At 38.5% G+C, this 12332-nt stretch overlaps 1 protein-coding gene across 5 annotated transcripts in view; it reads left to right on the top strand.

Moving 5' to 3' along the window:
• The window catches only part of Mctp1 (multiple C2 and transmembrane domain containing 1), a 569227-nt gene that overhangs the window by 360385 nt on the left and 196510 nt on the right, over positions 1-12332 (top strand). For all 5 annotated transcript variants that reach the window (XM_075976418.1, XM_075976419.1, XM_075976420.1 and 2 more), the window contains one exon: positions 9468-9638. In XM_075976418.1, the coding sequence (XP_075832533.1) occupies positions 9468-9638 (171 nt within the window). The remainder of the gene's footprint in view (positions 1-9467; positions 9639-12332) is intronic.

Here is a 12332-nt window from a genome sequence, read left to right as displayed (position 1 = left end):
GCTATTTCTTTGAAAAATACGAATGAGTAAGCATTAACTCTGCTTTTGATTTAAATGAAAACGATATTGAATTTCCACAGAATTTGATTTAATCATTGCTGACTGAACCCTGCCATCTGTTTCCCTCTTATGTAACTGCACTGTGCACAGCGCTTACTGGTTTATGACCAGACCCTATGGTGCTTTAAGACTGTCCCTGAACCATCAGCATAAACTTCCAGAAGTTCTTCCCCCTTGCCTAAGAGCATGTTTGAGCCACTCAGTGAGGGCTGTCTTACCACAGGGAGATGTTTGGTCTCCCTATATTGTCATTCCCCAAATCTCTGGGTTGCATTTCCCCTTCTTCTGGAACAATTGTCATCCATTGTGTCTCTTCTTTTCCTTGTATTCAATTTTGCTTTCTGTAGTTATGCTTTTCCTGTTGCCATTTATGTGGGCCATTAAAAAAAAAGTCACAAAACAAATTCCATTCTCACCCTTTATATTAACTGTCCAAGACTCGTGTAACTAAGAGAGACATCGCAGCTCACGAGCAGAATGCATAGTCTCACTGTCTTGGAAGCGAAGATCAAGTCAATGTGTGAGCAGGACCACGCTTCTTTGGGGGACTGTTTACTCACAGGTGTTTGTCGACTGTGGTGTTTATTACAGGTGTCACATGTCACTCTCCCTGTGTGTGTGTCTCTGTGTTTAAATTTCTCTCTCATCAAAATATAGAAAAGGAAAACCATTTAGGCCATGATTTTGTAGATATTGCAGGGAAGTTATTATATTTTAGAGTCTTTGCTATTTTCTTTTTTTATTTCAAACCACTTGTATTCAAAAAGTACATTTTCCCTTTAGAATTTGGAGATGTGTTGTGGTATCTCCTCGCACAAATTCTGTGGGAAGTCGGGCTCTGACCACTGAGCCAGTCAGCTACTTATCCTGCCTACTCCAACACACATCTCTTTTGCAGCCTTTTATTGCCATGAGCCAGCTGAATGGTTATGCTGTGCTGTTTCCTTTCTGTTGTCTTTACAGAAGTTACCTTCACTAATGTTACTCTGTAGTTTTGCCAAAACAATCTTTGTTCCTCTTGTGCGTTCATGGGTTTGCCATGAATATAGAGGCTAGCCTCTTTAAATCCTTAAAGGAAAGAGGACTTTTTGCTTATTTGAGAGCAAAATTTGGGACACTTACTCTGCTTTGAGTTTGTTCCTTGTGCTGCAGACATGCAGACAAGTAATTTGAAGTCAAGATTCACGAGGACCAGTACTGTAATTACTACCTTTTCCATGTTCCCTTCTACAGGGCTCCTTCAACTTCTCTATGCTCTGTTGTTTCCAAATTAGTCTCCCACTTGGTTCCATTCTTCCTTCTCCCAATATTCCTCAATAACCTTTCTCTATTTCTTGAAGTATCTGATTTTAGAACAAATGTGTAGGTTTAAATTATAGCTTTTTGGCACCCAAGATACAGTGGTGAGATCTCTTCTGGGCACAGAACGTTAAGTGGTGACACGTTAATTGAACAAAAGGCAAACTTCTTAAGGGACATGTATCCCACCAATGAGGAAGCTAAGGCCCAGAGCAGTGATGTCGTTTCCCGGAAGAGCCCTGAGGATGTGAGCAGGAGCAACATTTTTCTCTTTAGAAATAAATGTTTGGAAGAATGAGTAGCGACAGGGCTTCCATTTGGGTGTCTAGCCAAGGAAATGCCCTGTGAAAACAGTTTCTCATTATTGAAGAAGTGTTTGATAATCAAGCCTAGGCTGAGAAACATCTCACATAATGACATCAAAAGTCACTCTGATAACTGGCCCCATATCTCTCTGCCCATGAAGTGTTGGTATTTTCATGAACATTTTAGAGATACATTTGAAAAGATGTTTTCCCTGAACATGTTCAAATATGCAAAAAGACTCCAAACAACTGAAATATAAATAAAATTTCAATATGGAGTGTACAGTATAAAAAGGTATAACAAAAAATAAATAAAAAATAAAAAGGTATAACAAAACTCATTCATTTGTAAGGTAACTATTAAAGTTAACAAAGGACATCTTCTCCAGGGCCTAGCCACATAAAGATAGTAATCCCTTAGAAGAAAACTTATCTTTGAAACAGATGTAAACCATGAAAGAAAACCACAACCAATCAAAACTCAGAGTTGTGGAACCTAGTTCAAAATGATTCCTATCCAAGACATCTCTAATACCTAAGACTCGGGGATCATTGCAGAAGGGGCAGAAAGATTGTAAGAGCCAGAGGACTGGGAAGTTTTCTGTGAGAGTGTTTTCTAGGAATGTTGGAAACCACTCCCAGGAAGTCTCACCAACATAGCTGCCTAAACAGAACATGAACAAGGATGAAAGCAATAGACAACCAAAATGGACAGGGGGCGCTCATGAGGCTTTAACCCTAGACAAAGAACTGCAAGCAACTAAGGAATGCTGAGAGTTGGAGAAATGGTCTTCCCCAGCGAAGAGCCCCCAACTGATTGTCCAATGCAAAATAGTAAGCCTTGAAAACATACAGAGAAGTTAACATTATAGAGACTGAGGTTATATTTACGTATTTAAGAATACTTAGACACAAATATGCATGAAATCTCTCTCTCTCTCTCTCTCTCTCTCTCTCTCTCTCTCTCTCTCTCACACACACACACACACACACACACACACAGCATCAATTAAAGAAAAAGAGGCCATGAGTGTGAGGGAGAATGGAGGTACATGGGAGGGTATGAGGGATGGTAAAGGAAGGGGAAAATTGTCTAGCTTTTTATTATCTCAAAAAGTAAAAATTATTTTAAAAATTTAATTAAATAGCAACTAAAGAGATGGCTCAGTAGTTAAGAATATAGACTCCTTTATAGAGAATCCATGATTAGTTCCCAGTGCCCAAGTTCCATAGCTCACAAACACCAGTAATAAAATATCCAGATGACTAAACTGCTCTTCTCTCCTTCACAGAGACTGTACTCACATGCACACACATACACACGTATACATGTATGCACACACATAATTTTAAATGAGATTAGTAAAAGAGAAAATGAGTGCTCATGTGTTTTGTGAGGAAAGCAGCATCATTTCTGTTAGAAGGGTCAATCATGTGTGTCTCAGATTGACTAGTTAGTCACACTGAGCAAATCTAAATCCAGGGAGAGTCTGCGCAGCTGGAATGTCAGTCCTGTTTATAGCTTACTTTTCTTGAAAGCAAAATAATGAAAATAAAAGACGTAAGTGAAACCGAGGTATTCTTGTTACCCAAAGGCATAATATTAGAATTCATCAGGACAATGTATCTCAGGATGGAGCATTACACAGTGGATATAGCAATCACCGTGTTTCTCCTGAAAACAATAAACATTATAGGAGTTCAAATCAGATTATGCTAATTGGGTCAGATTTTATCATAGATGTTTAGCTTCCCACGAAATAAGGGTCATTTTGAACATCTCTTCCACACAGTTAGCATGCTTCTACTTCTTCATCTCTTCCAGATTGTTAGCATGCTTCTACTTCTTCATCTCTTCCACACAGTTAACACGCTTCTATTTCTCTCCAGTGATTTTCACTGAACAGGCATTAAGATTCTGATAAGAGAATTAACTGCAGAAACCATATTACAAAAGCATTGTAGTGGATTAAATATGTTTTATCAGAAAGAACAGGGATATGCCAAGAAAGACGTAAACATTGAGGAAAGATTTATGACAGGCGAAGAAAAGTATAGAAAAAGCAGAAGAGTCAGGATGACATCAGGGCGTGCCTCACGGTCAGGTCAAGTAGAAGTGTGAAAGACTGTCACAAAGGGGAAGAGGCGTTATCAACCTGTAAAACAAAAGTGGGACCCTGTACTCCAGCACTTACATCGTGAACAACTCAAGTATATATTATACTCCCCCCAGAAAAGGTCACAGATCATTTCCATTTCAGATATAAAAAGACTCTTGGAATATTTATAAATTTCCATTTAAGGTTTTAAAGGAAAATCTTGTAAGTCAAATCAAGGACTATTATTTTTCTTTCCTGTATCATTGGTAAATACATGTAGATGTTTTAATATTTGGATATGGTTAAAATATATATAATAGTTTTTAATTGGGATGTACATTAAACATAACAATAAAGGTTTGAGATCTACTTGGCCACAAACTTAGAGTGAATAGTTAAAACACCTTGAATATAATGAACTTCCTGGCAGCATAAATTGGATCAAGAAGCAGTGAGAGAAAAATTAAGGATAAAATCCAGGAGTTTCTCTGAGGCCCTCAGTGGCTGTGAATCATCTTCAAGAGAAGGATTTGTTCTATTAGCAGGAAGATACTTCGCACCAGGCCACACAATGCACCAGGCGCTTTCTGCAAGCAATCGTTGGACCCCATCATCCGGCTGCAAATCCCTGGAATAAACTCTGTAGGAAAGGAAAGGATAGAGCATGTCGTGTCTTGATTGAGTTGCTAGTTGCTCCCCTGCCTAGTTTCTGCAGCACAAAGCAGTCATCTTAGGCTAGCATTATCTTTTCCTGGCCGTGGCCTGCGCAGATAAGCATGTCTCGCCTCTGTGCTGAGAATACAGAACAGAGCTGTTTCTGTACATGGCTCATTGAAGCCCACGAGCCATGCCTTTCTCTTCAGTCTTGCAGGATCTGGGTCTCATTTGGAAGGATTAGGATTTGCACAGGTAACACAATCATGGTAACAAAACCCAAGGGTCACTTGTACATAGCAGAGAGAAGACTGGACTGTGTTTTCTCAGTCATATGCTACATCTACACAGACTGGTTTTGCTTTTAGTTTTTAAAATCTGAATATAGACTGAGGGGGTATATCCTGACACTATTTGGTATTTTATGGAATGTAACTAGTAACTGTTATTAACTACAGTGAGAATATAGATGTCTACAATTTATATGTCAGAGTATACTTTACTGGTACATATTAGAGGACAATGTATATACAAACTGTGCGTCTGCTTTACTGCATAACGTACTTAAGTAAGTACTAGCTGGCTTGATTCCTTTAAGCCTCTAACTAACCATTCTCAATAATCTATGAGCTGAGTATGTTCCATCTATATGAAAGCCGAAACTATTTGAAATCCTGTAACAATCAATCTTTTTGTGTCATAATTCTATATTTAAAGAGGGAGTGTGGATAACCGATAAGCATTTCAAATTAAACTATCAGTCTTGGCAAGATGCCTGTCGTGAACAAAACTGCTCTGGTAATGTTTGCTAAGCTTGTCTTTTGATGAGAGCTAACCCAGGCTTCAGCCCATCAGGTTCAGTACCCCTCAGGGTGATATGCCTAGGGTCAATGCTCTCCTTCCTCATACACTGCGCTCAGAGACTCTTCCTGGCAACTGGCTAAATCTTAAGCATAACCTTACTGCCCCGCCATGGTAATTTCCCTGCAGAGTTCCTTGTTCAGCCATTTCTTGCCCTGCCTCCCACTGCTTGCCTGTGGTCTCAGGAGAGGAGTAATTTCTGCAACATTTTTGTTTCTGTTGGTTGCTCTTGTGGATAGCAAAGGCACAAAAATAAGTGGAACAGATCTCTGTTAGTTTAGATATTTTTAAAATTTTTATAAGATTCACTGATGCTATGAAAATGAACACAATAAATTATTGTTGCCCTTGTAACATTTTTTTTCTTGAGCCTGTTTCTGTTTCACATTGGAAAAAATATCTCCAAAATAAAATAATGGCATCAGATTTTTGGGAAAAATTCTTTCTGAGGGATCTATTAACAAAACACTAATACCATTAAGCAGGATCCATCACCCTATAATTCTTGCTAGGCAATGTTACCCTACTGAAAACAAAGTAGAAGTTGAACAGGACACTGCATTGGTGCTCACCTTCACTATGAGGACATTTCTCAAAGTGACTTTTTTAAAATTAATGTCACATGCTGTTCAAAACAAGAATGTTAGTCCTCTAGTCATTCATCCCATTCAGATGAGTGCAGCCTGCTCTCCCCTCCTGGGCTTCAGCAGAGAGAGCTTCAGAGTCCTCATGGCCAAGACACACAAAGGAATTCCATTGGCTTGTCCTGTCTTAAATGAACTCTGTCTTCTGATGCTGATGGAAGTTCTGAAAGCCACTTCCTAGCTGAATGTTTTAGGCACATGAATAGATTTCATATTCTGGATTTTTTCACAAAAAAATTAATAAAAGCAAACTAACATTCTCTTTAAAGTGCCTAGTATTTGGTCCTAAAATCTTGCTAAAACTACATATTATTGACAAATTGCTTCTGGCCTGGACATGTGCAGTGTTACCTGACATGTTGATACTCTAGATTAGTCCTAAAACAGGATGGATGTTTCTAATGTGAGTAGTCTTCAAATACTCATAGGTAGGAGAATCACACAAAGTGCTCGTAACAAAGACTCAGTTCTTCAAACCCAAGACTGAATTAGGATCAGGCCCAAGATTTTCAACAATCTTCCTGCTAAAATTTGAGATCTTATTCCTTAAAATTTAAGGGATTATTTCCTTCATCACTTGTGACTGTTGGCTTTCAAGCTGAGTTACATCATCTCCTTAATCTTTCCTTGTCTTTTCTTTCTCTGCCAAATATAATTCTGATTTAACAAGTACTTAGCTGACAGCAATACTTTAAATAGCCAACTACTAGATGTAACCCGTTAAGGGCAACCATGGATCTGTTCGTTATGTCTTCCTGTTATTTTCCCAATAAGTAGTTTTGGTTAATGATTATTAGCACATCAATATATATGTGTGGTTTAGAGTCACTCTATGTGGAAAATATTAATAAAGGGAAGTAACAAATAAAATTTTCATAATTGTTCAATAGGCATCGATGTCTCTCTAAATTGTCCAAATATTCAAAGTAAGAATATACTTTTGATCAGTATATTTAAAAGCACTACTAAATACTTTAAAAAGCATAAGTAATATCCATGCCAGAGTGAGTACTAAAAATATTTATAATTATATAAATTAATAGTGTTATAACATGAGTGAGGGCCAGTGTGCATATGAATAATGTTTTGAGCAACAGTTTTTCAAGACAAAAAATAATCCCTTAAAATTCTCTGGTCAGTCCCTCTTCAGAACTCTTTGTGTTCTTGTTATCATAAAACAGAGGTCACCTTAATTCCCACAGGGTTAACTGTTTTTCGGTTTGTTCATCCTCGTCTTCTGATTCCTGTATTGCTTAACAAAGCCTTCTCAGTTCTAAGATAACATTTCTTTGTAAAGAAGGCATTTGGTAGATCCTGCGTTGAAAGCATGCTTTTCCTTCCTCATTTATTTGTGTTCTTATGTGAAAAAAAGAGGAAGATATAATAGGAAGAAAAAGAACAGGTGTCCCTCAGTGCAAGAAATCTTCTCAGCAATGTAAGTTAGTGATGTGCCAAGATGGTGCCTGTAACACCTTGGCTGTGACTGTGACTTCGCCTGCTTTTGGAGAGTATGTAGAAGAAAGCATACTTAAGTACACTGTCTATCATGAACACGTATGCACTCATATGATAAAGCACATGATCTGATTTCCTGAACCTCTTTATTGACAATGAACTGAACTGGATTTTGTGTTCTTTTAAACCATCGCTATTTTTAAGCTGTAAGACACAAAGATTAAAATCCAGAAATTCAGGGCTCTAGTCACACCTCCCCATTTAGTAGCTCAACGTTGTGCCTCAATTACACCTCAGTACACAGGAGCTCAGGCCTTGCTTTCTACATAGAGTTTTAGTTGAAGCCAAATGCTACAGTGTGCAGTATACACACACTTTTAAATTTTGAAGCTTCATAAAAATTGACAGCTATTAAGCCATGTTATTTAATAAAAAAATTGCTTTATTCCTAGTGTAACATTCGTTTTCGTCCTTTGACCATCGCACTTCTCAACAGTGCTTTTGTAGCCAAAGTCTAGAACCCTCCCTGGGTGCTGCTGTTAGGGACACTCTCGCCATCAATTGTTCAAGCAACCGAGCAGAATCTCATGACAGGGTAGTTCAGAGGTCCCAGGTTAAATCCCCAACACCACCAAAAGTAATCAACTGTCCTGGCAGTGAACCCTAAAACAAACCAAGGCCAATCCTTAGTCATTGTTTGTACGATGAATTCTAAACAGTTGCTCTGAGAAATACTTCGTTCAAACAAAATCCAGTGTAGAAACCCATTGTGTGGCACAGAAGGAAACAAAGCATCCTCATGCAGTAGGCAGGGCTTGCGAATACTTTCCAAGACTTTGTCTTTCAGGACTCATTGGAATGCTGCTCTTGAGGCTCATGGGTGAGGTGTGTGATGATGTTAATAAGGCAGCATCAGTGTCCAAAATCTGCTGTTGACAAGTGCCTCCAGATAGCGTTGTTTAGAAAGATTTCCAGGGAAATATTGCCAACACCATGACTACTGCCTTTTGAAGAACAGAGTTTCTGTTTTCCTGATAAAAGTACCTGGAAATACATAACTTTAGATGAACACATGTACAACTAGCCTTGGCATTACTATGGTGTGGAGAAACGAAGGGATCAAAATGGGAGGACGAGCGGATAAGGCAGTCAATTTCATGAGGCTGATGTAGAAGGGATTTGGCATCAAATATGGCCAACTTTTAGTTTATGTGTGGAGAACTGAACTTCTTCTTGGTATGAAGTTTGACCCACTGTAAGTGGGTCAAACACACTTATCAACAGACACGGTGATTCTCTAGCGCTTCACGATACTGAATTTCCGATGGAACGTGTTTGCTGTTATTGCTCTTTCTCTAGTTTAAGTGTCATTCAGTTTTTAAAAATCATATGGTATTTTAGTAAATTCACTAGTTTAAAACAATTTCGATTTTGTTCACTGGTTTGAATATTGTGGTTTAGAATTGAGCATCTTAGAGATTATTAGACTATTCATACACCAGAATGAGGGAAAACTCTAAAAACATTCTAATGTAAATCACATTTTAACTTAAAAATAATTGCAAATATTCATGACACAAGTTTCAGGCAAAAGCAAGATGTCAGTGAACACACTGTTTAGTTTTATATTCTCTGGTCCCTTAAATAGCTCTAGAACGTCACTTATCCCCTAAGATAGTAAGACAGATTTAAAAATTTCTAAGTCTAACATGCTAAGACCATCTGAAAAATTACTTTAATATAGAAAAACTACTCTTAAAACTTAAAAATTAAATAGAGAAGTATAGTTGTGGTCTCTGACAGTTATTTTAGGCATATTTTGAAACAGGGATATCTATATCTTTTAATTTTAGGAGCCTACAAGCTGTAGGGCTTGAGTATTCATTGAACATAACAAATACATCATGAGATAATTCCATAATCTATTAATAATTTTATAATTAATACATAATACTCCATAAATTATAACTTTTTAAACAATAGTTGACTAACTTCTATTCTTTGAAAAACTATCCAGGAAAAAGAGCAAGGCCAACTGAGAGCTTGGATTTTACTACACAATAAGCTAACTGACTTCTTCTTTGCCAAAGTTTCAGACCCAAAGCTTGCGTCTGTCAGACCAGCACAGGAAGTCACACCTGTGGAGAGGAATTGTTAGCATCACCCTCATCGAGGGCCGAGACCTCAAAGCAATGGATTCCAATGGGTTGAGTGACCCCTATGTGAAGTTCCGACTGGGGCATCAGAAGTACAAGAGCAAGGTACATCTCTCTCCATCTGTGCTCCTGCCACTGGTGGGCAGGTCCCGACTGGTTAGCAGCCAGGCTTTAGGAGCTGTGACCATTGCGTCCCTTTGAAAATGAGGGCTGTGGAATAGAATGTCGGTCTGTGCCCTAGGTGGCTTTGAGAGAGCCACTCTGCTCTTCTGTCCCACTGCCTTCATCCATTACCCAGGAACTAGCTCGCTGCACATTTGTGAGATTTAAGAGGAAAGAGCAACAATATCCCCACCAGGAAATGCTCAGGGCATTGCCCAGCACCAGCACGTCCAGCATCTGTGATACAGACATTATTTTGCAGGCAATGAAATTCTTTCAGATTACTCTGGGTCATGTTATACAATCCGATTTTGACCAATACAACACAAAAGGTGTTTTAGAAATTATTTATGCAATTTTATTTAATCATATAGTTTTTGAGTTTTATGTCATACTTCAATAAAATGTATTACAATTATATTCATGTATCTTCTTCCTCCCCTTTCACTTCTGCCAGTCATTTTCTTTTTCAAATTGACCCCCCAGCATGTTCCTCTCTTCCTTCTTTCATTTGTTCGTTCCTTCCTACCTTACTTTCTCCCTTCCTTTCGTTTTCTCTCCCTCCCTTCTTTCATTCCTTTCTCCCTTCCTTTCTCTCCCTCCCTTACTTCCTTTCTCCCTCTCTACCTCACTTCCTCCCTCCCTCCCTCCCTCCCTCCCTCCCTCCCTTCCTTCCTTTCTCTCTCTCGCTCCCTCTCTCCCTCCTTCCCTTCCTTTTTTCTCTCTTTCCCTCTCTCCCTCCCTTCCTTCATTCCTTTCTCCCTTCCTTTATCTTTCTCCCTCCCTCCCTCCCTTCCTTCATTTTTCCTTTCCTTTCTCTCTTCTTCCCTCCCCCCTCCCTCTCTTCCTTCCTTCCTTCCTTTTTCCCTCCCTCCCTCCCTTCCTTCCTTCCTTCCTTCCTTCCTTCCTTCCTACCTCACTTGCTTTTTCTCCTTTCTTTTCTTTCCTCAGGCCCCATGCAGACAGCAACAACTGTTAGTGTTCATGATTGCAATGGCCATATCATATGCAGAAATTTTAAGATGTATTTAAGAAACAAAGAGTCAAACCCCTGTTGTTGCTATGTGTCATAGCAATGGCACAAGTTACTTAATGACATTGTGTGTCAATTTCCCCTTCCGCAGAAATAGAACTACAATGATGTCTACCTAAGCAAGTTATTAAAGAGATTAAATGAATGTACAGTAGACATAAAAGCTGGGCGATGGTGGCGCACGCCTTTAATCCCAGCACTTGGGAGGCAGAGGCAGGCGGATCTCTGTGAGTTCGAGACCAGCCTGGTCTACAGAGCTAGTTCAAGACAGGCTCCAAAGCCACAGAGAAACCCTGTCTAGAAAAACCAAAAAAAAAAAAAAAAAAAACCAAAAAAATCCCAAAGGGCTTAAAATACTGCTGTGATCGTAAGTTCCCAGTAAATGCTAAAAGCAAAAGGAAGAAGGTTAGTGGCATCAGTAATAGTTGTAGAGCAACAATTTTTAGTGGTAATATATTAAGTAATATCAATAGCCAATAGCATGCCATTTGTGAAACTAATGGTAATGGCAAGCACCTACGAATTGTAACTACATCTTGTTATATCCAATTGCTTCCAGATTTTAACAGCTGGCATTCATAGACACCTTGGGATGAGTACTTCCCATCCATCCTGAATTACATGACAATCACATGCCATTTTTGTGAAAATTCCTTGTCTTCAATGTACTTACTTTTGTGGATTTGGGGTCAAAACTTTATCTAGTTCCCTTCTAGTCCAGAAAGTCTTCATTAGTACTTAAAGTCTTCAAAATATCACAAAACTGATGTATTAACAGGCAGTGTATTGCTGGCATGCTATATGGTGATCTTATGGAGGCCCACATGGAAGATTTAAACATAAATTTTAGGTGGAAGAAAATTATATGAGAAAGACAATCTGAATATAAAAGGCTAAAAGGTTGGTCTGTTTATGACCTGATAAAAAAGATGAACTATAGCCGGGCAGGGGTGGTCCACACCTTTAATCCCAACACTCAGAAGGCACAGGCAGGTGAATCTCTGAGTACGGTGTCAGCCTGGTCTATAAGATCTAGTTTCAGGACAAGCTCCAAAGCTACAGAGAAACCCTGTCTTGAAAAAAACAAAACAAAACAAAAGAACTATATTCCAAAATGCCATAGGAGTTCATCATTCATGAAGAGGAAATTTGAATTATCATAGGATCCATCTAGTAATATTTGTATTTTTCGCCAGGAGCTTAAGAACAAATTTAAAACAGCTACTATTTAAAATAAAAAATAGGTATCTATGACCACTTCTGTATTCTCTCAGTTAACACGATTTGCATGTTCTATTTGGCTTAGTTTTATAGTTCTGCTCTTTAGACATAAAATATGAACCCCACTATGGACAGGTGTCTCTTTTGATCTTTCTGTTCATGATCTATTGCAGATTAATTTCAGATTATGAACTTTAAAGTTGTGATTCATTTGCATTACCTTTACACATTACATGCATCATTGCTTTCAAATTCTTTGCATCTAAGGACCCGTCTGTCATACATGAAGAAGAGAAAAGGCCACTGCATACCTACCTGCTTTAAAATGGATGACAAGAGAAACAAATCTGAGTGTAGTCCAGGCAAATGCTAAGTGAAATTTT

This window comes from Microtus pennsylvanicus, chromosome 6 (genome assembly GCF_037038515.1).
Source record: "Microtus pennsylvanicus isolate mMicPen1 chromosome 6, mMicPen1.hap1, whole genome shotgun sequence".
Taxonomy (NCBI): Eukaryota; Metazoa; Chordata; class Mammalia; order Rodentia; family Cricetidae; genus Microtus; species Microtus pennsylvanicus.
This window is presented reverse-complemented; position numbering and strand designations above follow the sequence as displayed.